Source organism: Canis lupus, chromosome 21 (assembly GCF_003254725.2).
Source record: "Canis lupus dingo isolate Sandy chromosome 21, ASM325472v2, whole genome shotgun sequence".
Lineage (NCBI taxonomy): Eukaryota > Metazoa > Chordata > Mammalia > Carnivora > Canidae > Canis > Canis lupus.
In genome coordinates this window covers 46,077,572-46,104,295 of record NC_064263.1, presented here as the reverse complement: position 1 = coordinate 46,104,295, position 26,724 = coordinate 46,077,572, and the positions used below count along the sequence as shown (strand labels likewise).

At 35.8% G+C, this 26,724-nt stretch overlaps 1 protein-coding gene across 1 annotated transcript; it reads right to left on the bottom strand.

Moving 5' to 3' along the window:
- Window positions 1-19,766: 19,766 nt before the first annotated feature.
- Window positions 19,767-22,397, bottom strand: LOC112667768 (nucleolar RNA helicase 2-like). The gene is given in 4 exon segments (XM_035703878.2): window positions 19,767-20,427; window positions 20,429-21,760; window positions 21,762-22,019; window positions 22,021-22,397. Coding segments are annotated over 4 exon segments (2,328 nt in total). The 5' UTR covers window positions 22,360-22,397; the 3' UTR covers window positions 19,767-20,028.
- Between the last annotated feature and the right edge of the window lie 4,327 nt (window positions 22,398-26,724).

The window sequence follows — 26,724 nt, the reverse complement described above, 5'->3', positions numbered from 1 at the left end:
GACGAATGGTGGAATGACTTATATCTTAAAAAAGAGTCAAACAGGGATCCCTGGGTGGCGCAGCGGTTTAGCGCCTGCCTTTGGCCCAGGGCGCGATCCTGGAGACCCGGGATCGAGTCCCACATCGGGCTCCCAGTGCATGGAGCCTGCTTCTCCATCTGCCTGTGTCTCTGCCTCTCTCACTCTCTCTCACTGTGTGCCTATCATAAATAAATAAAATTAAAAAAAAAAAAAAAAAGGGTCAAACACAGCCTGGGTGGTTCAGCAGTTTAGCATCACCTTTGGCCCAGGGTGTGATCCTGGAGACCGGGGGTTGAGTCCCAAGTCGGGCTCCCTGCATGGAGCCTGCTTCTCCCTCTGCCTGTGTCTCTCATGAATAAATAAATAAAATCTTAAAAAAAAAAAAAAAAAGAGTCAGGGGATCCCTGGGTGGCGCAGCGGTTTGGCACCTGCCTTTGGCCCAGGGTGCGATCCTGGAGACCCGGGATCAAATCCCACGTCGGGCTCCTGGTGCATAAAGCCTGCTTCTCCCTCTGCCTATGTCTCTGCCTCTCTCTCTCTCTCTCTCTCTCTCTCTGTGTGTGACTATCATAAATAAATAAAAATTAAAAAAAAAAGAGTCGAACACATTTAACTTTGTTATGTTCTAAAATTGCTGCATCTAGTGTGCCTGAGATGCAGGGACGGAGAAATTCATGTAATGAGTTAAAAGATGAATTATCAAGACTCCCTTTTTCATCAATATTAAAGATCTATTAGGAAATTTGACCTGAAAAAATCTTTATTAAGAGGTAAGAGGGGTCATACTATACCTCAGTGCCAACTCTGTGGTTTTCCTGTCACTCCATCATTCCTGCTACTGTAGTCGCCGAGTTAATTGGATCTTCAAGGTATAAAGATTTGACAGGTGGTCATACCGTCACTCTAGAATCCTAATTCATACACCTTGGGCTCTGGAACACAGCATAGGCACTGTGGGAACACAGTAAGTTTGAATTTGCCGCCCCTGTGTGAACTGTAGGTGTTAATGAATTCTTTAGGGAATGTATAGGCAGAGGACTCTTCTTACTTGAGTCCTAAGTGGCCTAGTCCAAAAGTGGACTTATTTTGTCCATTTCCTCCAGAACAGTGGGGATTAACTTTGGATTGTCAATGATCCTTTAAAAATATGATGAAAGCTATGAAACTTCAACTTAAACAAACAAACAAAAAACAATCATATGTATTCACTCAAATATTTACGTGCAATTCTAAGGAGGCTCTGCCTCTCAGAGCATACTGAGAGTCTCTTACATGATCCTAGGCCTCCTTTATCCTGCAATCATAAGATCAAAGATCTCTAATATAGATCCATCTTCATATAGTTGGGATTCAGTATTAATTGGATAAAAACTGGTTCTCTTTAGAGAAACAGATGGAATCTGTTGTTAATTTTTTTTTTTTTACTTTATAAAAATAATTTTCCTATAAGGAACCGAGTCTCCAGTTTAAATGTTTAATTTATTTAAATATTTGATTTAATTAATATTTGCTGTGGTTTTAGCAGACATTCTATTATTTATATACTATTATAGAGACAATAAATTACTGCTCAAGAACATAATTCTGGAGTCCGATGGATGGGTTTAAGGTGCTAAACTTCTTTGTGCTTCAGTTCAATGAAATGTAGAATATAATAATATCTGGTTTATATGTTTAATGTCAATTAAATAAGTCAAGACATACAAAACAATAGCAAAATATCTGACATAATATGTGCAATTAATATTTAGATGTAATTTTAATAAGAAGAATGCTTGATATATAATGAATACTCTTTTCAGATATATATTTAATGAAGAATATAATGATTTATATCAAGAAAGGTAACATATAATATTAGGTATTGAAATTTATGTTTGTAGTTGAAACATGAACATTTTAAATGGGTCATTTTATGGAAATGTAGAATGTTCTCTTTTCTGGTTCTCCTTTGTCTAAGACTAAACAGTGAGCGTAAGAGAAGTGGAGGAGACAGTTAAACTGTAGATTCACATAGATTAATTTGAGCCAAGGAGTAATTCTGTATTTAAAATTTAGCCCTGAGGGAGATGCTGCTGGATTCTTAATAGGAGCAACATAGATTCTTTCCCTTTGAGATAGATCACATTTCCTATTTAAGCATTCATAGACTTAAAATGAATGGGAAAGAAAATAAGACTTGCCAGAAAAGTTGTGGATGATGTAATGGAATTTGAGTGTTTATAGAACAAAGCTCATGTTGGCACTTACTCTGCTATTTCTTGTCCAAAAAAGCTGTTCTTAATTTTTGTTTTGTTTTGTTTTCTAGTGGAAAATTATGTTTTGAGAGAGCATGCTCACTACATATTCAAATAGCTAGCTGTATTCCTGTTTCAATACAATTGCACTGACTGTGCAAATCTATATCATTCAGCCCACTATTTGTGAACAGCTTGAAAATGCAGATAACGGAGCTAATGCAGCTCTGGGCTTTTATTTGCAATCTAGCTAGGCATCCAGGAGGCAAAACTTAGTATTTTTTTCTACTTCATTATCATTGCAAGTCCCTCAAGGGAGGTGCTGAATTGTCTCTATTTTGCAGGGTGCCCTGGAGGATGGAGGCTACAAATCTCACGTACTTCAAAAATAAATAATAAATAAATAAATAAATAAATAAATAAATAAATAAAGTGGTAACTTTCACAGCAAACATAGTCCAGGTGGATTAATTACAAGGAAGAGTGACTTTGTATTTATTTCCTCTGCTTCTGTAAATTATAGTGTCTGTAGAACTGATCATCAGGGGAAGGGATTCATTCTCTTTGTATTTCTACTTGGCCTGAAGATAAAAGTTTAACAGACTCTATTTCATGTATAACTGTAGTTTAGAAGACCATTTCCTCATAAATAGTGGTTACATCCAATAGCTAATTTTGTATGGCTCCTTTGAGTAATGGTATTTGGCACCCTAGATTCTAGCTTTCACATCTTTGCTCATATTTTTTTCACACTTGAAATACTTTTTTACTTTCTACATTTACTAAATTCTATTTGTGAATGAAGAGATTATTGGAGCCTAGTTTCTATGGAGACTTCCCTGAGCACCCAATATGAGAAGATTCCTTGTCCTTTCCTATAGCATTTGTTGTCTATGACATTCATTTAAAATGCGTGACTTCCTGCCTCTTTAAATTTGCATTTGGCTATTGCATGTGCAAGTGAATTTCTTGGATTCTCCTAATATGCTTGTCAACTCTTTTAAAACAGAATCATATCTTATACATGAGAAGTAGTCCTACCTATTATCTCCAAAGCCCTTTGCAGGACTTTTTCTTTTTCTTTTTTTTTTTTTTTAAACTATGCCCCCTGCCAAGCCTGCAAACTCTTAGGCTAAAGCAGGGGTCAGCAAATTGTGGCTCAAAGGCCAAATCCCATCAGCTGCCTATTTTTGAAAATTAAGTTTAATTAGAATACAACCACATCCATTCATTTGTATTTTGTTTATGGCTGCTTGCTTGCTGGCAAAGTTGAGTCATTGCAGCAGGGACCATAGGGTACTCAAAGCCAAATATATTTACTATCTGGCTCTTTACAGAAAAAAATGTTAGCCAACTCCTGTGCTAAGAACATAGAATAATTATCTCAGCCTGTAGTCATCCTCACTCTCTCTGTGCTATCCTACTGATTTGGTGAGGGTAGTGGACTGCCAGCATTACCTTCATTATGATCCTTTCCAGCCCAATCTCCTTCTTCCTTAAATAAAGACTTGTTTTGTTGGATCTCATCAATTTTCTGGACGCTGTCTTTGTACTATAATATGACAAAAATAAGCTCATACTAGACATGGCCTTACTCCCTGTTTGGAAACTACTGAGGCCAGTGTTTCATAATTTTTTCTTCCTCCCAGCTCAGCTCCACCCTCCCAGTGCTCTAGAAGCTCCTAAAGGGAAGGAAAGCAGGGGAGGCTTGTCTTAGCTGAATGGTAATCATGCCAAGGGAGATGAGAAGGCTAGAATTTCCATAAGGCTTTTTCCCTGGGCCACCAGCAACACCTGAGTAAGAAACTACAGAGAAAATTATAGAGCAAAGTTTTCAATAAGGGATTGTGAAGCATTTTTCTTAAACCATTATTTAAAAATTACATTTCCATAGACAACCCTGGATGGAAGGCTGAATTATCTCCCTTTTCTTCCTATAGGAAATCTTACTAGAGAATTGTCATGGATGAGGTGGCCTTACAGTATATAAATAAAAATGTAAGCAAAACAATATTATAGAAGTGAGACATTCAGCTAATTAAATGCTCTAATTACATTATTTTGGGGGATTTTATAATTTGATATTTGTCAGATGTTTGTCATTAGTAATATGTTTTTAGTTTATAATTCTAATTGAATGGTCCCTATTATGCCAAATTTTGTAATTATAACTTATGTAATTTTCCCCTTTAAAAGTTCTTCTGGAAACATAGGTCCACTCATGTAGGAAACTCATTAAGTGACACTTAGAAACGCCATCTGGATGTTCCCCATAGGTACCCACATACCATTTGAACATATCATTGTCCCACAATCTCAGACCTAGTTTTCCTCCAGTATTTGCTATTTCTGAATGGTGAGACCATCCCTCCACTGACCCTCAACACTAACACAGAGTTTCCTACTCTGGGAAGATTTTTCTACACTTTCCTTTCCTGAGCTGTGGTACTTTGTCCTTTTGAGCTCTGACAACTGCTTATGCCTTCTTCTAACAGAGTTCATTACCATATACTCTAATTTTACGTTTGTTTGTCCTTTATCAAACTCAAGTCCTCCAGGATGGGGACTAGTAGATCATTGTAGATTCATTGTTTAGTATAAAGCCTGAATATAAATAATATTGAATGCAATTAATTATAAAATGTAGTCTTTATTTCATAGATTCATTCAGTCAATAAATAAATATTGGATCATGGGTAAGGCATCAGGCACTGTGCTAGATGTGAGCAACAAATAAGATGCAGAACCTGCTTTGATTTCAGAAGAAATCAACTTCCATTCTCTTTTTAATAGTAATTAACTTTTCCTGAGCAATTATTCTGCTCTAGACATTTTTATCTAAATATTTCACATGTGTTAACATACTCGATTCTGCTAAAGCAGGTAAATATTGTTGATTTTTAAACATATTTTACAGATGGGGAAAGCAATGCACTCAATACAAAAGAAGTATGTCTAGAGTTATCTAGCCAATAAGCAGTAAATTTGGCTTTAAACCAGGCATTTTGGGGACACCTGGGTGGCTCAGCAGTTGAGCATCTGCCTTCAGCTCAGGGTGTATCCTGGAATCCGGGATCAAGTCCCACATCGAGCTCTCTGTGAGGAGCCTACTTCTCCCTCTGCCTGTGTCTCTGCCTCTCTCTGTGTCTCTCATTAATAAATAAATAAAATCTTAAAAAAAAAAAAAAAAGAGTCACATGCTCTACTCACTGAGCCAGCCAGGCAGGCTCCCCTTTGCTATTATTTTTGTAAAATTTTATTTGTAGCTGCCAGATTGCACAATCTTCCTTAGCCTTTTCTTTAAAAAAAAAAAAAATCATATTAAAACTATCTATAGTGTACCATCAGCTTATTAATGAATTCTTTTGCATTTAAAAGTTGCTTGAATTCAAGGCAGGATGAGTGGCTTATAAAGAGATCTTCAGATATATCCAACAATCAGATCAGGGGTTGTAAACCTTTAACTTGACTCTATTTTTGATCCCATAATAAATGCCTCCTGGCACTCAACTCCAGGGTTACTTTTCAAGCATCTTGATGAAATAATCATACTTCCTACTTTTTAGTCTTGTATTTCCATTTAATTTGCTAGGGGGGTGGTGGTGGTGGTGTTGGTTCTCAACTAATGAAGTAAGAAACACCAAATTTTAATTACCTGTTACTACAGTTATCTATTATGTTATCGCAGCCTGGGCAGAAATTGGCTTCTTTTTGCAGCACTTTTCCTAACCTGGGCTTGCATTTATTATTGTTAATACCTTGAGGCTTACCTCCATCCTCCCCCTTTCCTGGGTTATTCATATATATATTTATAGTTATATATACATGTATATATAATTTAATTTTATTCTTTAATTTTGTTTGTTAATTTTAATTTTGTTTAATTTTGGCAAGACCTGTTTCCCAAAAATAGACTTCACACTGCAGTATAATGAGGATAATGTATGGCAGAAATCATCCTTTTTTTTTTTCTTCTCTTTCTGTCCTAGCTTACATCCCTCTAGATCACTACATTAGTTTTTTTACTACCTTCATGATGTTTGGTTTGTTATCTCTTTAAGTAACTCATGAACACTGTTGCCAAACTAAAATTTATAATCTTTCTATCACAGTATCCCATGCCTGAAAATCCTACAAAGTCCTCCCCCTTGTCTTTAGGATGAAGTTGAAATACTTTATGTTGCCTGAGATACCTTATGTAGAAAGAGTCCTAGAGATCTGGCTTGAAATTTTGGCTTTGTCACTTAATGAAATTGTGATTTTGAATGAATGTTGCAACTTCTTTGAAAGACAGATTTGTTGTCCACATGATTGTCTCTCCTTATAAAAGTATCAGAAAAATTAAGTGAGATAATGCTTAGGATATAGTAAAGTTAATGTTTCCTCCCCAGCATCCCTATGGTCTCATTTTTAATCTTCTCAATATTCTTAAATTTTACTAAAACCTTTCCCAAATACATACCATTCATTATATATTGTCTCAACTTCTATGGTGAATATGAAGGAAGAAGTGACAACGTTTCTGAACTTAAAGAGCTCGCTGTGCTTGCAATCACTACAAAGACAAGGAGGTTGAAGCTCAGGGAAGAAAGGGGAGATTTGCAAAGGATAAAGCAGGTCAGGAGGCAGGGGCTAGGTGGCAAAAGTTATTTCTTGAGAGAAATGTTTCCTAACCTAAATAAGTGGCTATCAAGGATTTTTATCAAGATAACAACTAGATAAATTAGGCTGTTTAAGAAACATGACTCTCACTGAGAATGTGAATTGGAAGGACTAGGGCTAGGGAGAGGATTCTTAGAGAGTTACTGGACACAGCCGGGGAATGGATAGCAAGAGAAATCCAGACATACTGACAGCTGGATGGATTGGAGAACAATCTGGCAGGTAATGTTGACTCTGTGACTGATTAGATGGGAAGACGGGGTGACAAAAATACCAGGTTTAGGAATTGAACCACTTACTGGATGAATCTTGTTTCACTTTTCCAAAGCATTTACTTATCTCTTTATGGATGTTCTATTCTTAATCTTATAGAATATGACATGGACTGCGGCACCTGGGTGGCTCAGTCACTTAGGCATCTGGCACTTGATTTTGGCTCAGGTCGTGATCTCAAGGTCTTAAGATCTAATCCCAAGATGGTCTCTTGCTGTGGATCTTGCTTAAGATTCTCTCTACCCCTCCCTCTGCCCCTGCCTCCACTTGTGCCTTCTCTCTCTCTCTTTCTCTCTCTCTCAAAAAAAAAAAGAAAGAGAACATGATATGGAATTATTTACATGTCTCCAAATTCTCCTTTTATAACAGGATTGCTGGTAAATGTTTAATTGATAAGTAAATGCTTAAAAATAAGAAAGCTGTTTAGGAAGCAAGTGAGATCTTAGGGATAGCAGGTGCTATGATATTATATAATCATCCAATCTCACTGAATAATACCAAAGCTTAAGTATGTACGTCTGTGATGAATAGAGTACCTTATTATACTTCCAAGTGTTTTCACATCTTCATTTTCATCTATTTTGATTTCTCTACTCAGAGGGTTAAACTCAACTGGACACCACAGGCATTGGGAGGGGCATTTCAGTCAACATACACACAGAGGCTTGACCTTACTTGGTGAAAGAATAGAAATGCGACTATCACTTGGTCCCTCACTTCCATGTCTTACTATCCCCTGAGCAGTAAAAAACAATTATTCAGCAAACAATTATTTGTATCCACTGCGGGCCAGGCGCTACATAAGTAAGTGGTGATATAAAGATGACCACAATGTAGTTATGGATCAACAAAAAGCTTATACTGGCAGAGCAATAAGATGGAAGGAGGTAATTATAATACAGTGGGATAATACAGGGATAGTTGGCATGAATACTTTCCAAGTGTCCCCATTCCCATTCATTGGCACAAGACAAATATACACCATTTCACAAGGCTGTATTTCCTGTTGATTCTGGACTTGGCCTCACAACCTCTCTCAATAGGTTGCTTCATGTTGCTGCTACCAATAATTTCACATTGATTAGTGAGTTGAAGCCTATTTACCATTAATGTGGGATTCGTATTGCGAGAGTGAAAAAATATGGTGGTAAAACAAAGACCTTCTCTACAATAATAATTCAACCCATTTCAGATTAGGAATTTTGAAGTTTGATCCCTCTTTTTGCAAGTTGTTTGTAGTGTGAGTAACAATTGGAGTCTTGATATAGCTACGTTAGCATAAATACCAGCCTCATGAAACTAATCCTTAGTAAAAGTAAAATATCTTTTTTTTTAAATGCAGGTTTTATATGAAATATGTTGGGGCAGAGATAGCTAAGTGAGAAGTTGTTTACCATATTTACAGAGGGGTATTTTATTTTTATATAATATTACCCATATCCTTAGATTTGTTTGTTTTCTCTGGAAGCTGTATCAAGCCATTGGCAATGATCTCTCTTCCATTTAGCATCTCTGTTAGGCATGCTCATAAATATCCTGAACTGCAAAAAATCTGGAAATGATTTTTACAGATTCATTAAAGTGAGGTTGATACAATAGTGAATCAAGGCTGGGAGCAACTACTTACTGTGTTTGTGTGGTGGTCTGCTGTTCAGTGATTAAGTTGCAGGTCGTATCTCCTCAGAGACTCAGAACACCTGCTTGTGTGTAGATTGTACTCCTCCCCACATATGTTACATCATTGAAAATAGAATTTAGAGGCAGGATGGGTTATTTGAAGTAACAATACTTTTATAGGTTTAGTCCAAGGAAAGAGATAAATACAGGAGGTCTGAGGAGTAAGGGTCAGAATTTTAAAAGTAATGACCTTAGAATGTCAAGGGTTTCAGGAGAATAATGCCTGGTACCTAGAAGGAAGTCAATAAGTATTTACTAAATGTAGGAATGAAAATCTAGGTTCAAGAATAAACCTATAGTTTGTTTTCCCTTAGATCTGTAATACAGCTCACTTTGCCAGCAAATAGGTTGTAATGGAGAAATTAAATTTTGTGTTAATCTTAACAATTCAGCCTTCTGTAAGCAATGGGTGCATGTCAAATATGATTCATTCTGTATAGTTTATTTACTGAGTAAAGGTTTTTGTTCTGTACGTGTCTCAAAAAAACTTGAACCTTGTGGTTCTCCAATATTGGTTATATGCCAGACGGATCAGAATCACTTAGGGACTATATTAACAATGCATGTGCCTGGCACCTGTTCCCTATACATTAAGGCTCATTAATTCTGAGTTAAGACATTTATATTTATTTTTAAGTGCTCACCCGATAATCCGATGTGGGGCCAGGATTGAAATCTATCTCAGTAACTCAAATTGCCATTCCATTTATCACAGTGCCTCAGAGAGATCATTTGCTACTATTTGCTTGAGTTTTGTGATTCACTGTTTTCCAAACATGTATTTTTACAAAACACTTCATTGGTTCTGGAAAGTTGTTTTGAATGCCAACTTGCAGAAAGTTATAATATCTGTATGCTAAGCAATATCCTACATGCTATGAAATATAAAACAAATTGAAACAGCTTTTTGGGGGGGGAGATTCTTTAGTGTAAATATATATAATCATTCAGAAAAGAGCCATATATTTGTCAGATAATCTGTACTTGCTAAAATAAAAAAAATTAACTCAAGAATTTAAAATTAGGACTATTTAAAATTTTAGTTAAAAGTAGGATTGGTTTTCTTTTAAAAACTTTAAAAAAATTAAGTTCTTGCCCTTTATTTTGTTGTTATATGTTATTGTTTTGGGGAGATCAGATCTAATTGATTTCAGATAAGTCTGTTCTATTGTGGAATTGTGCATAGACAGGTTTTCCTTTGGGAAGTTTCAGATACATTAGAGAAAAGTGTCCTATTGGAAAGATAATAAAGGGTCTAAAAAGTATATTACGTCATTTTCTAAATTACTGCATATTCTTAGCATGTTCTCAGGAAAATCCTTTATTTATTTATTTGCTTATTTTCCTGGGAATAGAATATGAGTTCTCCTAGATTTTTAAGAAAATTCTACTTCTCAATATTCTTTATAGTCTCCAAAAATAACCTCACAACATATATCTCTTCAAATGATCGATATCCCTGTTCTGATAACTGCAACTTCAATTTTCATGGACATGGAGACATGAAGGGAAAAGAGATATGTTTTGGTTCAGTTTGCCCCTTCTTGATAGGTTGCCATCTTCAGACCGCGGCTCTGTCTTCAGTACAAACTTATGGTTATTTAGTGCTGTTTATCATTTTACAACTTCATTAAAAAGGTATTTTAAGAAATGGACAGACAGGGTCAATGAGTAAAGTCTCAAATCAAACATACCTGCTGATTTCCCTGCATTTAGAGTGCTATTTTTTTTAATTGTGCTTTATGACTAAATGAGGCTGAGATACCTAGGAACTTGAATTTACAAAGGAGATTCTACTAAATTATGCTCTTGCCCCATCACCATATGTCCTGTGCTGGGAATTGAATATGATTTTTTGAGCTTTAAGGAAATGATATTTTTAAAATTGTTTTTTCTAATACGAAAATAGAGTAATTTCAGATGTTCACCTCCATGACATCAATATTTCCAACTTCCTACATCCATGAAGTAATTCATTTCCCTCATCATTTCACTTGTAAATTAGTTCCATTAACTGTCAGAGCTTATTTGGTTGCAGAGTACAACTTTGATCAGTTCCTTTAGTAGCAAAGTGACTTACTCTTTTGAAGTATATACAAGTTCTTAGATGTCTATCTTTATTTTTTCTAGTTCCAGACCTGTGTTTTCTCCCATGGAAAGTGAGGAGAAGGGAGCACAAAGCTCTCTAACATTAAATCAGAATTAAATTCATTACCTTAAAGAGAGAAAATTATCTCTTGAATTGGATTTTCATAAATAAAGCATATTACTTTGTAACGGATCTTTCAAGCTTAAAATTGAGGACAATAACTTCTGTTAATAATTGATTAATAGCAACAACTCCTGGATTAACAACTGTAATAGTAGCGATAATCCCAGTCACGTAAATGATCACATCTTTAAGGAAGTTTGGGATCTGAGAATTATTTATTAGGAAAATCGAAGGTTTGGGCTCATAAATAATTAGTTGAGCATAGGGAATCAAGGGTTGAGAAGAAAAAAAAAGGCAGGAGATACAGATATTAAAGGTTATATGTGTGCTTTTTGTTTTGTTTTGTTATGTTTTTGTTTCCAATGCAGCCTATAGAAAGGTGACACAATTGAAAGCAAATTACATTCTACACCTTCAAGGAAATAGCTCCTTGGGAATTGATGAAGACTCTAGAGAGCACTGTTAATGCTCTGTGTTGTTGATACGAAGACATCATGGGTAGCGTTAGGTTTATAGAATTCTCCCTAGTAAGGAGAGAGATTGAGACTTACCTCAGGATGCAGGAAGGGAATATTTCTCAGTTGGTAATGCCCACAAAATAAATAAAAAACGTTCTTAGGTATTTCTAGCTCTAGACTTGAAATTTCTTGCTATATTTGGAAGCACAACGATATCTTTAAGTGGAAACTAATTAGGAAAAATCACTATACTTTGCCACTTTTCTTGTCTCCCATAGCAATCAAAATTCAGTCACAAAAACAGAAGCCATTCTAGAAAGTTTACACGATGAACATTTGCACACAGGAAACAAGCTCCTTACAAGACAACAGGAAGGGCCGGGGAAGTGGTCAAGGCATCTCACTACTAGCTCACAGACTTGGCAATCCAATCTGGAAGTTGCTTCTACCATAGGTCAGGATACTGCTCAAGAAGGTTCACTTGAACCATGAAGAAGAGGGGTTCTCTGGGTAGAATCATAAGCGAGCATAGCCCTCACGTCTGGGAAAGCCCTGGCTACCTGGCATTGCTACACAAAACAGCCCCTCTGCTTCCTGGGCTTTTTGGGAGTCTGCCTGTAATCGTGCAGTGTAACTCGGGAAGGTGCCTGAAAGTAGTTTCTAGGCTTTCAGACCCTGAAATACAGAGGAGAAAACTGAAGAGCAGAGACTTAAGATGCAAAAAAATGAAAGTTTCTTTTCCTTTCTTGGCTTTAAGGACGAGAATTTCTTATGCACTTTTGCAACAATTGTCTCTTCTCTACCATCCCTTTAAAAATAAGTATTTGTTGTAGACAAACACTGTGCAATATGTGATAGAATTAGACATGATCAATTCATGGCCACTGCCGTCTGTTGAGTTTGCACATCATTGGGAAGAAAATTGTAACCGGGCAATGCTTGCTTAGTAAATGGTTATGAACGATCTTTTCAACTGAGGCACAGTCCTTTGACAGACTTCATGACTTCTGAAGTATGAATTTGAATTCAGCTCCAATACTTACTAATTTGCATTAAATCCACAGGATATTTTTGAGCTACAGTCTTCTTCTACATGTGAAAATGGGACTTTACCACTCAGTCTAAGGATTGCAATGAATAGTAAATAAAAATATAAATAAGGAGCTATTTTTCACAGCAGCTATTGTATAGAAGCTACAGACCAATTAGTGGGTTTTCTCTTTCTTCATGAAAAATGGGTATGTTAATGTGTAAATTGGAGAAAATCTAAGACTTCAGAATGCGTACTGTAAATTTTGAGAAACATTGTGATGCTTTCAGTGATGAAAGCCTGAAGTATCTTCCTCCAGGATTACTCAGTGTTAAGTCCACATTAGCTCTGGAAAAAGTAGAAAAATGTCATTGAAGAGAAACAAACAAAAATTTGGTATCTCTTAAGTTCTGTACCACTGTTGGGCCATTGGCTCGGAAATTTGCAGACGTCATGTATTTTATATGGTTCACACAGGATCCCAGGACGTAGAACTTCCTATCCTTATTTTGTAGGTAAGAAAACTGTAGTTCAAAATGGTGAAAAGACATGTTCAATGTCATACATCTAACGAATTACAGACCTCTGCTGTAATTGCTCCTGGCCCCTACTCTTCTCCTGTTCACACTTTGTCTCTGAGTTGGCCCAGAGTATACACAGTAATTAGAGGCCCTGCAAGAAGTAGCAGGAAGACTTAGATGGCCCACCCTGCTTAGAAAGTCTCAACGTTATTTTCTATCTATGAGCAACACCAGGGCTGACGTCATGTAAAGAAAAGGGAAGATAATTACAATAAGAGATAGGAAATGTATTCCCCGACTTTCCTTCTAATGAAACTTGTTCTGCGTGCTATTAGGGATTAAGGGATAAGTGGGGATATGGACAAATAACTGAAGAGACCTAGGAATTACTGTCAATCATCCATCCCAGAAGGAGAGAATATAGAACATCTAGTTGTGGTCTTCAGGGTGGTTAGAATATTTATAATAAAGAGGAACTGTTGCAAGGATAATGAAGCAAATATTGAAAGACTCTCCTCATCCTTAAATTTTATGAGAGGTAACTCTTATACCATAATGTGAAACACAACTATTTGTCCATTAAGAGAAGCATTTTTTTTCTAGCTTCCTCTACCAACCACCGAATTAATGTATCCAAATATGATTTTATATTAATTAAAACACTTACTGTAACTTTATGAGTTACAGTACTCATACTGTACTCCATACATACTTTGGAGCTGAGTACTCCAAAATATTATAAATGAGTGATAAATATTATATGGATCATCATTATTGATATTAATGGATTGAGAGGTAAATTAAAATTATCTAAGAATAATCCTTGGAGACTGGCTTCTCAGAAAACAAAAGTTGTTTTCTTAGAAAGGTCAGTGAAAATGTGGCTAAGGTGACCATTCTTGGTCAACTATAAGGCTTGGTTTGTTCTCTCTTGATTACTTTAAGAAGAGCTGACTCTATTTCTAATTGTGAATGCCAAGCTGACAGGATGAAGCTGGAGTCAGTGTTGTGGCAGGTTAAATAGGCTCCTATTCCATCTTGGCTACGGTCATACATTGGCAGCGGCTGGTGCTTCCCGAATCATGTCCCACAATATAAGGGTTGGTTTTCCTAAGGGTACTCTCTGTGCTAGAGTACTAGGTTACTCTCAAATAAAGGGACAAGCAGTGAACATCAGATGAGTTTTCTCATCAATAAAAAAGGCTCTCATAGACCAATGGGTGTGCCTCCTGATTATTTGACTTTTTCTGTTTAGCATTGGTATTTAACATATAGAAGAATAATCAGAAAATTTCATATCAACCCTCACTAGCAGGCAGTAGTAAAAAGCATGGACATGTTTATGCTACTGAATAACTGGCAGAAATTCAGAATTTCAAGTTTCAGATATTATATCATATTTCTCCATATCTAGGAGAATACTTCTAATGAACTTTCTTGCTAAGTTCTCAATCAAGGATACTCTTCTAACAAATTAATTGTTGAGCCTACCATGATTTTGACTTGTAAATACTTAACTAAGCATAGTTATTTGCTAAATTTAATTGATATCTTCAAAATAACTGTGTTTTACTTTAGTTTTAGATAATATCTCAGCCAAGGATTAAAAAAAAAAAAAAATTGGGACTCCTGGTGGCTCAGTGGTTGAGTGGCTGAGCACCAGCCTTCAGCTCAGGGTGTGATCCTGAGTCTGGGGATCCAGTCCTGCATCGGGCTCCCTGCAGGGAGCCTGCTTCTGCCTCTGCCTAAGTCTCTGCTTCTCTCTCTGTGTCTCTCATGAATAAATAAATAAAATCTTAAAAAAAAAAAATAAACAAATAAATAGTTGGGAAGACATTGAAGAGTGGATAATTATTGATAATTTATATCTTGGATAGATCTAGTAGTTTTACACATATTTGTACATTATGAACATCTATTTAACTGTAAAACTGGAGAAATATATTAAGAATAAAAACCAATTAATACAGAAAATAAAACACATATACATTCTAAAGATTTCAATGTTTACCTTAGTGAATCTTGACACACTGACCTTTTATAGCTTTATTTTTTTTTAACTTTCAAGCTGTAATGTGAAACTTGCTTATAGTTGCAATTCAGAAGTCTTGATTATATATATATATATGATTATATATACACACACACATTTGTATGTAAAACCATGGCCTTCTCAGTTCTAAGCATTCTTCCTACTAGCCATTTTCACCAAATATATTTATTTTAAAGATTTTTTTCCCATGCAAATCTCAGTCCTTGATCTGTATCTCTTATTTTTTCTCTCTCTTTCATATATGTTTAGCTATTATTATATGTCATGTACATAATCAGTGATTATTATTATATAAATTGAAAATGATTCTGTTTACCTACTATATTCCTTAGGCTGACAAGTTTTTATGTATTAGGAAAATTTATTGTTAGTCATAGTGGGTTTTTTTTGCCTATTTAATTTTTTTTTCAGTCATAGTGTTTTTGAACAGGTTTCTAGCAAATAATTAGCCTGTGTAACTACTCAGAATCCCAGTCTTCTCCATGTTGTCCTGATAGAGCCTCTAAGTTCTTCTTCATGGGTGCCTTTTTTTTTTTTTTTTTTTGGAATATGAAAGTTCTAGACTGCTATGTACACATAGCACTTCTTTTTGAGAGTGCACGTGTGGAGGATCTCTGAATGTATATTTTTATGTTGATGATCTATAGGTACTGTGGTGTCTGAGGCAAACGTTAATGCAAACATTTACATTCCAGTGTGAAAGATTTATAGGTATCACTGCCGCCAACTCTAAACTAATAATTACGAGTCCACATACATATTTTTTAATGATGAGTAGGCATTAAATCAATATTCGCTGTTCACTGTTATTTCTGGTTCAGCCCTTGGAATGAACAGGTCATGTTTCTCTGGATCATTTCCTCCTATTGATGTTTATGGGTTTTCTTCCAGGTGAAGAACCACAACATGTCTTTATGAAGAGACGAATAAGCATTTGTATCCTGCAAACTTGTTTGTCAATATCTTTATGCTTTTTGTATCTTGGTGGAGGCGATCCACCTTCCCCTTATGTCCTCTTTCCTCTTGATTGTGTGGATTTTAAATGTGTACTTTAACAAGGAATGGCTATATTTTTAAGCAAGTCTTTTCTTCATGGATTACTTTTGGCAAGTTTGTTTTCACTTTTATGTGCACAGAAGTTTTCAAAATTTGTAGTGTCCTTAATTTAATGAATTGTTTTTTTTTTTAATTCTTCTCTCCCATGATAAAAAACACAAGGTGTATTATAAATTTAGGTGTTTAATCACTACTTATTATGCATACAAGTTTGTCTTTTCATTTTGCTTTTTATATCAGAATCTTAAGGGATTTTGAAGATTTTGTTGTGGGACCATGGCATTTGTTCAGAGAGACCCAGACGTTATTGGAAGACTAGTTCTGTCAAGCCTAAGAATTAACATACATTGTTGCTTTGTAAATTAATTAATTCCTCTTTACAACTAAACAAATAAAATTGCTTTAAATAACAGCATCAGTATGGGGGGACTAAAGAGTACGTTTGAAATGTGGGAATAAGTAATACAAAAGCAACATAGCAGAGACAGAAATTATGTATGGTTTGTTTTTAAAATATTTAATGCATTGAGCTCCACACACAGCATACACTGAAGGGGCTTTTCACCTTAATTAGCAACTGAGCTTTCAATCTCTATTCTTGATAATATAAAATGTAGAAAATCCCGTGATCTCATTTAAAGAGCATAGCTTGTTGGGAAGATGAACGATAAAATTTTATTAACATGTAAATAGTAAGGTACAAAGCAAAGCAATAACAGAAGATAGCATATTTAACAGTTAACTAAATTGCATAAGCAATAGGAAGCATGGTTTCTGAGAAGAAGAAAATCCTATGGGGACAGAGAGGTGGCTTTCCACGGCAGCAAGGGTTGCTCAGGACCATATGACAAAGCTTCCCATATTTACCCACTTGTTCCAGGATATGGCCAACCTGGAGAAAACTCTCAGTCTTTCACAATAAATATATTTTCTTCTTTTTAAACTGTCCTGAAACTACTTGCTTGCCCCCTTGCAGCCATCCAAGAGCTTCCCACTAAACCTGAAGACCAAGTAAAAATATCTCCACTTCCAATAATCCTACCTTAGTAGAACTGCTTGTCAATCAGACTCAGCCCTTCTGTTTTACTCTACATCACATATTCTCCTCTGTACCAACACTGAAACCCTGCTAAAACGAAAGTGGTGACAAGGGAGTCCGTTGTCACAGTTCATGAATAAACATAGTTAATTTTGTCTTAGACTTAGCTCTTCTTCAACAGAAATATTGGCCAGCTTAATCATTTATGTTAACTTCTTATTGCTGTCAAAGATTCATCAAAGTTGCATTCTGTTAATTTAAGGATAAAATTTCTTCCAAATGGTTATCTGCCCTGAGAGTGCAAGGTAGATTGTATTTGAAAATCATTCTTTAATGATATAATTTTTAAAATTATCATATCTAATCTAACAACTGGTTTTTTTCTTGAAATGTTTAGACAAAATAGTAAAAAAAATTAAAAACTCCTTTATTAGTTCTGCTAGCTTAAAAAACATATTAAGAATAATTTTCCAAAAAAGACTGATATACATATAAAATAAATCTGTTTTAAAGATTTTATTTAACTCATTGATTCAGTGCAACAACTAGTAAAAGATAAATGATTCTAAGTAAAATCTTTTTTTTCCTAAGTAACATATATGTTTATAGATCAGGAATATTGAAATTAGTTTGCAAATGACATAAAACTGGCCTTTCTTTGGGTTAGGAATATCAATTAAGCCTCCACCAAAATTTTTATATCTATTTCTAGAAAAGAGTTGAACATACACTTTCAGCTGTGTATGTGTTATAATTTTTACAGAATTATAAAACAGCTTTCTAAAAGGTAATTCATATGCACATTCCTAATCAGATAACCCCTTGAAACTCCAGCTTTCCAATGAAAGAATATTCAGTAATATCTTTTGCTTATTCCAAAGTCTTTTTTTAAGGTTTAGCTTGATGCTGTGGCCAGGTATCTTGAATTATTCTCGCTCTCTTTTTAAAATTTTAATTCCAGTATAATTAACATATAGTGTTATATTAGTTCCAGGTATGCAATGTAGTGATTCAACAATTCTATACATTACTCAGTGCTCAGTCATGATAAATGTACAGTTAATCCTCTTCATCTATATCACCCCTCCTCCCATTCACTTCCTCTCTGGTAACCATCAGTTTGTTCTCTATAGTTAATTGCCTGCTTTTTTTGGTTTTGTTTTGTTGTTGTTGTTGTTTTTTTTTTTTTTTTTTTGGTTTGTCTCTTTTTTTTGTTTCGTTTTGTTTCTTAAATTCCCCATATGAGTAAGATCTTAGGGTATTTGTCTTTCTTTGACTGACTTATTTCATTTAGCGTTATACTCTCTATCCCCATCCATATTGTTGCAATTGTCAATATTTCATTACTTCTTATGGTTGAATAATATTCGTGTGTGTGTGTGTGTACAGGTTCATGTATCTTTTCAAATTAGTGCTTTCGTATTCTTTAGGTAAATATCCAGTAGTGTGCTTGATGGATCATAGAATAGCTCTATTTTTAACTTTGAGGAAGCTTCACACTGTTTTCCACAGTGGCTGAACCAGTTTGCACTCCCACCAACAGAGCAAGAGGGTTCTTTTTTCTCCACACCCCCTCCACTACTTATTGCTTTTTTGTGTTTTTGTTTTTAGCCATTCTGATATGTGTGAGGTGGTATTTCACTGTGGTTTTGATGTGTATTTCCCTGATTATGAGTGATGTTAAACATCTTTTCATGTGTCTGTTGACCATTTGTATGTCTTATTTTAAAAAATGTCTACTCATGCCTTCTGCCCATTTCTTAACTGGATTGTTTGTCTTTCTGGTGTTGAGTTGTTTAAGTTCCTCATATGTCTGGTTATTAACCCTTATCAGATTTGTCATTCACAAAAATCTTCTCCCATTCCATAGGTGGTCTATTAGTTTTGTTGAGACTGTTTCCTTTGCGGTGCAGAAGCATTTTATTTTGATATTGTTCCCAACAGTTTATTTTTGCTTTTGTTTCCCTTGTCATGGAGGCATATAGATAAAGATGTTGCTATGGCCAATGTCAGATAAATTACTGCCTGCATTCTCTTCAGGGAGTTTTGGGGTTTTAGGTCTCACATTTAGATCTTTAATGCATTTTGAGTTTATTTTTGTGTATGGTGTCAGAAAGTGGTACAGTTTCATTCTTTTGCCTGTAGTTATCCAGTTTTCCCAATACCACTTGTTGAAGAAACAGTTTTTTTTTTTCCCATTGCATATTCTTGCCTCTTTGTCAAAGATTAATTAGCCATATAATTATGGATTTATTTCTGGGCTCTCTATTCTATCCTGTTAATCCATGTGTCTACTCTTTTGGCCAATACCAAACTGTTTTGATTACTATAGCTTTGTAGTATATCTTGAAACCTGAGATTGTGATACCTCTAGTTGTGTTTTTCTTTTTCGAGATTGCCTTGGCTAATTGAGGTCTTTTTGTGGTCCCATACAAATTTTAAGATTATTCGTTCCAGTTCTGTAGAAAATGCTGCGGTATTTTGATAAGAATTACATTACATTCTTTTTTTTTTTTTTATGGGCAAAATCATGCTTGATTTTATCTTACAACCCACAGTGTATCAGAACAAAATTTAATGAATTCATCCATCCTTTCAAAAGATAAACCTGATACAGAAGTAGCAATAGTTACAAATCATAATCATTGGATGAAATAATTTCCATGAAGCTTGTCTCTCTGGAAGAGATGGGGACAAGGCAAGTGGTCAGGAAGGAAACAGTGTGCTTTTAACCTTGCAGGAAAATCAGTGCTCAGTTCCATGTTACTGCATAAACTCTCCACTTCAAATTACTGCCCAAATGCTTTACTGAAACTCCTCTTCTGGCCTTTGTTTTGGAATCTGTTATTTTTGTTGCCACCTCCTGATCGCTGTCCTCTGAAGCTTCGATTTCCCTCCCACTGTCCTCTAGAGCCTTGACTGCCTTCCTGCTGTCCACAGAAGTTTCGATATCCTTCCCGAGGTCCTTCCAGCTCTGGTTGCTCCGTGGCCACAGAGAGCTGCCAGCGACACGAATCATGCCATTTTTCCTGTATTTCTGTTACTGCTGCAGTAGGGACATCGAAGCAAACCCCCTGCTTTCCTTTGAGAAACACCATTCCTTTCACTTTGGAATCAATATCCTCTCCCAGCTGCTCTTTAAGTTCTTTCCAAGCATAACTAATGTTTGGCATTTCAATTGAGCATCGTTAAGGTCATGGTCACAAAGCCCGCATCTGAGTTGATCAGAGAGCGCTGGTCTACTGATGTGGCACCTGAAATATGGGCCAAGGCTGCTGCCAGGGCTTCCACAGCTCCTTTCTCCTCTATTAGTTTCTCTGCTGACTGCTTAAAATGACTAATGGCAGTGGGAGGCACAAATTCCAAAAGCCTGATGGCATCTTTGCTGGAAGCTTTTATGATCTCTGTTGCAGACGGGACACCTATTCGTTTAAATTTAATTCCCGCTTTTTGCTCCACTTGTGCTAACTGATACTCCTCCTTGTGCTGATAAAAGCAGATGCAAATCCCTGTCCTTCCAGCTCTGCCCCTCCTCCCAGAGCGATGAACATAGGACTCCACATCCTTTGGTGGAGAACTCTGTATCACCAGGTCAACCTCAGGGATGTCTAACCCACGAGCAGCAACATTAGTTGCAACCAAAACTCCAAAATCACCATTTCTAAAACCTTTCAGAGTGATTTCTCTCTGCTTCTGGGGAATATCTCCATGCAATGACTGGGCATCCTGCCTTATGGACACATTCTGTGACAACTCCTGGGCTTCTTTCTTGGTTTCAAAGAAGATAATGGTACGCCCATGAAAACCACTATATACTCGGATCACATCCCCAATAACTGCTGCCCTTTGAGTCCAGTGGCACTTGATAGCCAGGTGCTCCACGGTTATTGCCGTTTTCTGGGTCTTTTTACCAATCAGGTCCACCTGTTCATATGTAGCTTTCATGTATGTCTTAGCAACATTATATACCCAATGAGGGCAAGTTGCAGAAAAAAGCAATGCTTGGGGATTATCTTCTGAATCTTTTTTGTATGCCACACTTAAAATCTCTTCCACTTGATCAGCAAACCCCATATCTAACATCTGGTCGACTTCATCCAGGACAACATGCTTAAGTTTGGCGAGATCTAGCTTGCCATTCTGAAGGTGGTCTTTGATACGACCTGGGGTCCCAACCCGGATATCAATCCCATTCCGCATGCATCCAATTTGACCTCCATAGGGAGTTCCACCATAAAAACAAGCCACTGCCAGCTTTCATGTGATGTCACTGAAGTCTCTGCTTACTTGATTTGCCAACTCCCTCGTGGGTGCAAGAACCAGTGCCTGAGGGGCACGACCTCTTCTCCTGTCTTGCAGTTCTCCCTGGAGCTTCACAATCAAAGGGATGGCAAAGGAGAATGTCTTCCCAGTTCCTGTCCGTGCCTGTGCAATTAAGTCCTTTCCTCTATAGACATGGTAAAATGTCTTTGCTTGTATAGGAGACAGGAAGGTCACCCCACGGGCTTTGAGAACTTTAATTAGTCTCTTCAGATATGGGGAAATTAGAGAAAGCTCCTTCTTTCTGTTCCACAGGTATTTCCTGCTCTAACTCACTGTTACATTCTTCCCCTAGGGTTTCACTGGTGTTAGAGACAAGTCCAGAATGAGGGAATCCATTCTTCAGTTTGGGGCTTTTCTCTCCAATTTCTCCATTCATTTCCTTTTCTTTCTTCATCTTCTTGGGCTTAGGAGCACTTATCTCTTCTTCAGAAGGTTCTTCGCTTTTTATTACTTTTTTTTGTTTTAAGAGAAACAACTTTCTTTTCAAAGGACTCCTTTGTTTTTTTCACACTTTTGGTTTTAGGAGAAATTATGTCATCCTGAGATGGCCCCTCTTTCTTTTTTGCCTTTTTAGATTTAGGAGAATTCATGTCAACCTCATTAGACTCAGCTTTCTTTTTAACTTTTTTAGCTTTAGGGGAAGGAATTTCTTCTTTTACTTCTGTTGCCTCTTCAGTCTTAATAGATTTTGGTTTCTCCTTTCTACCTTTCTTCTCATTCTGCTTCCGTGGTGTCTCCACTTCTTCCATGGAGGTCTCGGAGTCCAAACCCACGTCACTAAGGAGTTTCCCCGGCATTGTTCACCTCAAGCAATTCAGGCCGACCGCTCAGGTCCACCGGTGGAGAGGAAGAGACTGTACTCCCCGTTTATTACATTACATTCTTAATAGAATGTTTATAATCTTCAGAAAGAGTGGAAATAACCAAGAAGAAATGATAAGCTTGAAAAATGTCATTAGATTCTACTTAATTAATCTCTGTGTATGTTTGTTCTTATTTGTTAATCTTGATGAAATAAAAATAATAGAGTGGGCAAGACTACAAGGAGATACCAAAGAAATTATAGAAGAAATACTTGAATCAGAGATTCAGTAAAAGAAAAAAATAAGTAAAAACTGTCCGCTTAGGTGTCTTAGTGTTAGCACAATTTGAGTTCTATCTCCTGATTTTTCCAAACATGTTAATACAAAAATGAAAGTAAAGCACCTGTTAAAGATCACAAATTAAACAGACAGTATCATTAAAATGTGTATAGTAGATTATACTTCTATAGAATTTACAGTAATATGAGACCTTTCTAAATGACTCACCTATATTCATTCATTTAATCTAATAGTCCTATGAGATACCTCCATTACAGAGGAGAAAACATGCGTGAAATGGAATTTATAAAATTTATGATATAAAAGTAATATTTTGTGTTCCTGAAGTTTATAAAATTTATGATATAAAAAAGTAATATCTTGTTTGTGTTCCTGAAATCCTGAGATAGTCAGAATCAGTTCTGTCCGTCTTCTACATTGGAAAGAATTCTAATAATTCATGTAAATGTATCAAAGGATACTCTTTTTTGAGAGGAGTTTACTTCTTACATTGCTCTGCCCTGGGAGAGACTCAACTTTTCTGTGATAGTCACGTGTACCATGTTACTGCAAAACTACAAAAATGACTTTTATTTTTTTCTGTTTCAAGTCTATCCATCACATTTATTAGAAAGGTCTCAGTATAATATTAATATCGCATCTATATAGGATAAATTTTGTTTAGTACACCTTTTTCAAAAAAATGATATGCTAGAGACTGTGATATATGTTACAAATACAAAGGTGGAAGTGCTATCATTTCATGGAAATCATGAGTTATTTGAAGTGAAATACTGTTCAACCTTTCTGCTTTTCATGACTTTATGTGTAAAGTAAAAATTTAATATTATTTCCCTTTTTTTGGATTATTGTAAAATCTTAGGATATATCTATATATGATATATATATTGATATAAAATCCATCTCTCATATATATTATCTCTCCATCTCTTACTATATATAATCTCCGTCTCATAAGAGAGGAATGAGAGAACATAAGAGTATATATACATATATATAATATATCCTCTATATGTAATAGGCATATTATATGTAGATAGTTAAATAGAAAGAGAGATAGGAAGATAGATAGAGAAAGATAGGGATAGCAAAATATAGAGATACAGTGATTTATGGCACCTCAAACAAACTACAGGAAAATGACATAAGTCACAGTTACTTGGTAATCATTTGGCACTTCAATGACTAATAAACTAAGAAAACATAGTTACCGTCTTTGAGGTCTGGAGTCTCCATATATTAGCAGTAAGTCCTATTAATAAGGCAATGCTGAGTATATTATTCACAGCAGCAACTGAGAACACTACCTCACAAAACTTTTGTGATATTTGGGGACAGGGAAGAGAACCCAAGGTCAGGATTTACTAGAATTGGAAATTTGACTCAGGGTAAGTCTTTCAAAGTGAAGCCTTTATTGAGATTGAGTCAGAATTATGATATAATAGTCTAGGACTGATGGAAACAGCAAAGTGAAGACTTTGAGGAAATTCAAAGAACTGCAAGAAGCCAAGTGTCTGTTGATGCCTCCTGTTGAAGAGATGGTGGGCATTTTGGGAAGTTCCTATAAAGAATCTTCAAACTATCTGCATTAGCATGGTAGTCTGGGAAGAATAAATAAATATTAATGAAGACAGTGGAAGAGCAAAATCATGTTAATGTAGACGGTGAAGATGATTCTGATTCTCAGTGTAAAGGCAGAGTGTGAGGGTAGAAAGGGTTATTTTTTTTTTAATTTTTAAAAAGATTTTATTAATTTATTCTTGAAAGACAGAGAGAGAGAGAGAGAGAGAGACAGACAGACAGGCAGAGGGAGAAGCAGGCTCCATGCAGGAGGGAGCTTGACGTGGGACTCGATCCTGGGACTTGATCCTGGGAATCCAGGGTCACGCCCTGGGCCTATGGCAGCACTAAATTGCTGAGCCACCCGGGGATCCCCAGAAATATTTAGATTTCGCAGTTTAGAATCATGTAGAAGAGATAGAAGAATAAATAATTTTAATAAATCTATGTGTGTAGTGTGGTGTAGTTCAGGAGAAAACTTCCTCAAAGATCAGAAAGATAGATTATAAATCAGCCCAGTAAAATCTCTTAAAAAATGCAGTATTTTGAATTTCCAATTGAAAATCCAACTTTGTGTAATCTCCTCATTGAATTATTTTAGAACATTTTTATAGCTGAGTATCTGACCAGTATATATGATTATGAGTTGTCTCCTTCTTGAGTACTTTTGGCATCTTATTGTCCTACCCTGACTTCATATCTAATTATTAAAATTTACTAGTATGGGATTCTGTGTTATGTCACCTTTACCTATGCTGGAGAAATAAAACAACCCAGTCCACAAAAAGATTCCTCAATACCAATACAGGAGACAGAGAGAACACAAAGTATTGCGAGTCAACATTAACAGTGATTTGTGCACATAAGGGAGCATGAAAGTGATTTAGAACGAAATCCCATATATTTCATATAGCAAAACAAAAGAAAGAACAGCAACTTCTTGTATCTTCCTAGTAGACGAATGACTGTACTTTTTGGCAGTCACTCTTTTATCTCATGGGAGGCTCCTGAATTCATTCTGGAGGTAGATTCTCACATACCGACAGGTGATTTGGCCTGAATTCTGGGAGGTATCACTATATTATAAAAATTGGTGGTGGGCTTAATCCCAGAGATAGTAATCTTTACTCCAAAATAAGATTATGAGTTTGGGTTCACTATGCCTCCAAGACTATTTTTAAGAAAAGAAAGAAGGGGAAACGGTCTGCTTGCCTTTGCTTTTTAGAAATGAAGAGTCATTTTCCTTGATCCTTACACTTGTGATTTATTACTAAGTTACTCTCATATGTCAACATAGATATTTTTAAACTTTTAAATAAAATGTAGTTATAACAATGTGCCCTGACACGGTGCCTTTGTACCCAAAGGAAATGTACAATACAATAAAGCAATCAAAATAAATTTAACCTGTCCTGTGCCCCATCCCTGTGTCCTTGCTTGACTTGTTATGGATTTCCTGTATATCTGTTCTAAGATATTATTATTGATAGGTGAGCATGAGAAAGAAGTAATGATAGAATCAAGCATGACGCTATTCGGTGCAAATCCATGCTAGAAAGAAATCTGTAATTTGATGACTTAAGAATTTTGAGCAGTTCTTTGCAAGGCAAATCTAATTTTCAGATTTTTTGTTTTGTTTTGTTTTGTTTTTTGTTTGTTTTTTGTTTTTTACCAAGATATGGCTGTACAGTACTTTGAGTATGCTGTGTTCCTCTAAGTCCTAGTTGTAATTTCTTAGCATTTGATAAATCATTTCAGGTATTTAAAAATGCTTTGTTATTCCCTGCCCTGTGCGTGGATGAAGCCATACAACATTGAAGTGATCAATTTATGTTCTTTTGCTAGCCAATGACCAGTAGGGTTTCTTCTTTTTTGCTTAACTTTAGTTCACTGCAGTGGGTGCCAAATTACTCAGTATTCCAGAGTTGCATTTGTTTATCACTGTCTGTGGTGAACACCTGAAAAATCTTAAGATGCAGCTTATTGAATGTATGATTTTCTAACTCAAAGCATAATAATAAAACTAGTACAGTGTCCTCATGATGTTAAAAATTCAAGGTGTGTTTTCTATTAATAGTCATGCTTTAATATCCTGGTTCTCTTAAATTTTTGAAATGAAGATAAGTAGAAATATAAATTGTATATTTCAAATAAATAACTCAAGGTTTAACATATCAAAAGCAAGGGGGGGGCTACATTTATTCAAGAATCAAACAGGCCAAATTTAATCAGGTTTTCAACTTGGGAATTCAGGGTGGGATGTATAACAGCTTCGGGTTGTAGAGACCTGGGAAACATACATCCTTTTTAATGCATAATTACACCAAAGCATATTTGAAAATAAAAAAAAAAAAGATCATCTGAGGATTGGAAGAAGGTTAATATATTTAGTGAAAAGTAACCTGTGCCAAATATGTAGGACTATACAAATAAGAATATCTTAAAGTTTTTGAGGCAAATATCAGCTCCTCACAATGAGTATATAAGCAAGGGTTTCAA